Source organism: Morone saxatilis, unplaced genomic scaffold (genome assembly GCF_004916995.1).
Source record: "Morone saxatilis isolate NCDOM2014 unplaced genomic scaffold, NCSU_SB_2.0 Contig12, whole genome shotgun sequence".
Lineage (NCBI taxonomy): Eukaryota > Metazoa > Chordata > Actinopteri > Moronidae > Morone > Morone saxatilis.
This window is the reverse complement of record NW_023339674.1, coordinates 18,440,194-18,442,114: the sequence shown is the minus strand read 5'-3', so window position 1 is coordinate 18,442,114 and position 1,921 is coordinate 18,440,194. Positions and strand designations below refer to the sequence as shown.

Genomic DNA, 1,921 nt, shown 5'->3' with positions numbered 1-1,921 from the left:
GGACATCCACCTAATTGTTATTATCTTTGCAGGACATGGGGGTAAAATCATTGATGGAATTAAAGCCCCGGAGAACTCGATGCAGTATATGGCCTCGTTGCAGAACAACGGAGGTCATTTCTGTGGAGGATTCCTCATCAGTAAGGACTTTTTGCTCACTGCTGCGCACTGCGATTCCCCGTAAGTCGTTTATTCACCTCATGTAATTAGAAATCAGTAAAATAATTATTCAAATCATCCAAACCCACTATTTTCAAAAAATGTTTGCTTTGTTTTGTTGCTGGTAAAACAATTTGAGAAAAACATCTTGATTATAACTTTTTTTAGGACTCTATCTCATGTTGTTCTTGGCACCCACAATCTCAAGAAGGCTGATAAAACAGAGCGAAACATTGCAATGAAGTGCAAACACCCATCTTATCAAAATGTTGAAACAGGGAATGACCTCATGCTCCTCAAAGTAAGTACATATCCATTCAGCCTAGTTGTCCCATCAGTGAAATTATAGCGTTTAAGGTATGCAAAAGAACATTGGTTCGATTAAAAATGTGTTATTTCCAGTAAAGATGAATGTAAAAGGTGGCAGTAAAGCAGCTAAGGTTCGATTACGGCCTGCCCTGCGCTGCATGTCATCCCCTTCCTCTCTCCCCTGCCTTTCTTCCCTGTCTCTCTCAGGCTGTCACTATCACACATGAAACAAAGAAATGCCAAAAATTAATCTTTAAGAGATTTTATCCATTAAAAATTACATTCAAAACTCTAGCAAAACCTATTCAGGGTAACAACAGCTGCATGTACTGTAAGACTGCTAACAAAAACCTTCATTTAAATGATTCATTCGCTCCAACTTCTGGCAAATGTTTAACTGAGGTCTGATGAAGAGGAAGACGTGTTTAGACAGCCAGTTTTTAATAATTTCTACTTTCTGATTTTGTGTGTCTCCAGCTGTCTAGTGAAGTTCACCTGAGCCAAACAGTAAAAGTTATCCCGCTTCCTAGCTCTGACATGAACATACAAGAAAATGAAATGTGCCATGTAGCTGGATGGGGTTCAACTAGAACTGACAGAGTTGTTGATGACCTGAGAATGGTGGATGTGTCTATCATTAACTGGAACGTCTGTAAAAAGGAATGGCCTAAACTTTCTGACAATGCTATCTGTGCAGGTGGATATGGCACAACAAAAGGATTCTGTCAGGTATTGTTTCTGCCCTTGTTTCTAAAAAAACATTTTACATCATCTTGAATGAACATATTAAGATATTGTCCTCCTGACAGGGTGATTCTGGTGGTCCTCTGGTGTGCCGCGGGGTGGCTGTTGGTGTTGTGTCTTACAACAAATATGCCAACTGTAACTACCCAGACGCTCCCAACGTCTATGTGGATATCTCAAAGTTCCTTCCCTGGATCAACAAGGTTCTCAAGGAAAAGAATTGTTAAATGTAACAAGCTTACACAAAGCTTTGCTTCAGCATACTCTCATTGTACTTGGGAGCGGTAGTTGTGTCTGAATTGCTCTGTCAGTGTTTGCTCTTTAACTCAAAGCAAAATAAAAAATTATTTAAATATTGTTTTTTCTTTATTTCATCAAAAGACACAAGGGTCCTTTTCCCAGCAACATATGCACAAAATGTCTTAGGCTAAGTTCAGTGTCGTAGAGCTACATTGAAAACATATGAACATATGAATAATATTTTATTATTTTATTATTTATTTGATCCAGGAGGCCCTTTAGCCTCAGTGTGTGTGACATCTCTGGCATACAGTGTCCCCAGTCCAACACACATTTTCATGACTTGAAGACGTGTTTGTGTGGAGATCTGAGGATGGAAACTGTGGTTGCTGTGGTTGAGCTAGTTTGTCACAGAAACAGCTTGACGGGGCTGTGTCACAAACGGTAAGAGATAAAGGCCAGACAGAAC

General features: G+C 39.5%; 2 protein-coding genes across 2 annotated transcripts in view; both read left to right on the top strand.

Annotated features, from left to right (window-relative positions):
• The window catches only part of LOC118322091 (serine protease 53-like), a 12,335-nt gene that overhangs the window by 7,769 nt on the left and 2,645 nt on the right, over positions 1–1,921 (top strand). Inside the window, exon 10 of the mRNA XM_035653673.1 lies at positions 1,278–1,415. Coding sequence (XP_035509566.1) covers positions 1,278–1,415 — 138 coding nt within the window. The remainder of the gene's footprint in view (positions 1–1,277; positions 1,416–1,921) is intronic.
• Positions 38–1,538, top strand: LOC118321360 (mast cell protease 8-like). The gene is made up of 4 exons (XM_035652625.1): positions 38–180; positions 328–460; positions 946–1,197; positions 1,278–1,538. The coding sequence occupies exons 1-4, from the start codon at positions 80–82 to the stop codon at positions 1,437–1,439; spliced, it is 648 nt and encodes a 215-aa protein (XP_035508518.1). The 5' UTR covers positions 38–79; the 3' UTR covers positions 1,440–1,538.

Excerpts from the sequence above, each read along its gene's own strand:
- LOC118321360 (XM_035652625.1), top strand. The coding sequence starts at position 80 with ATGCAGTATATGGCCTCGTTGCAGAACAACGGAGGTCATTTCTGTGGA. Across the intron at positions 181-327 it reads GCTGCGCACTGCGATTCCCC|GACTCTATCTCATGTTGTTC; the intron begins GTAAGTCGTTTA and ends AACTTTTTTTAG. Across the intron at positions 461-945 it reads ATGACCTCATGCTCCTCAAA|CTGTCTAGTGAAGTTCACCT; the intron begins GTAAGTACATAT and ends GTGTGTCTCCAG.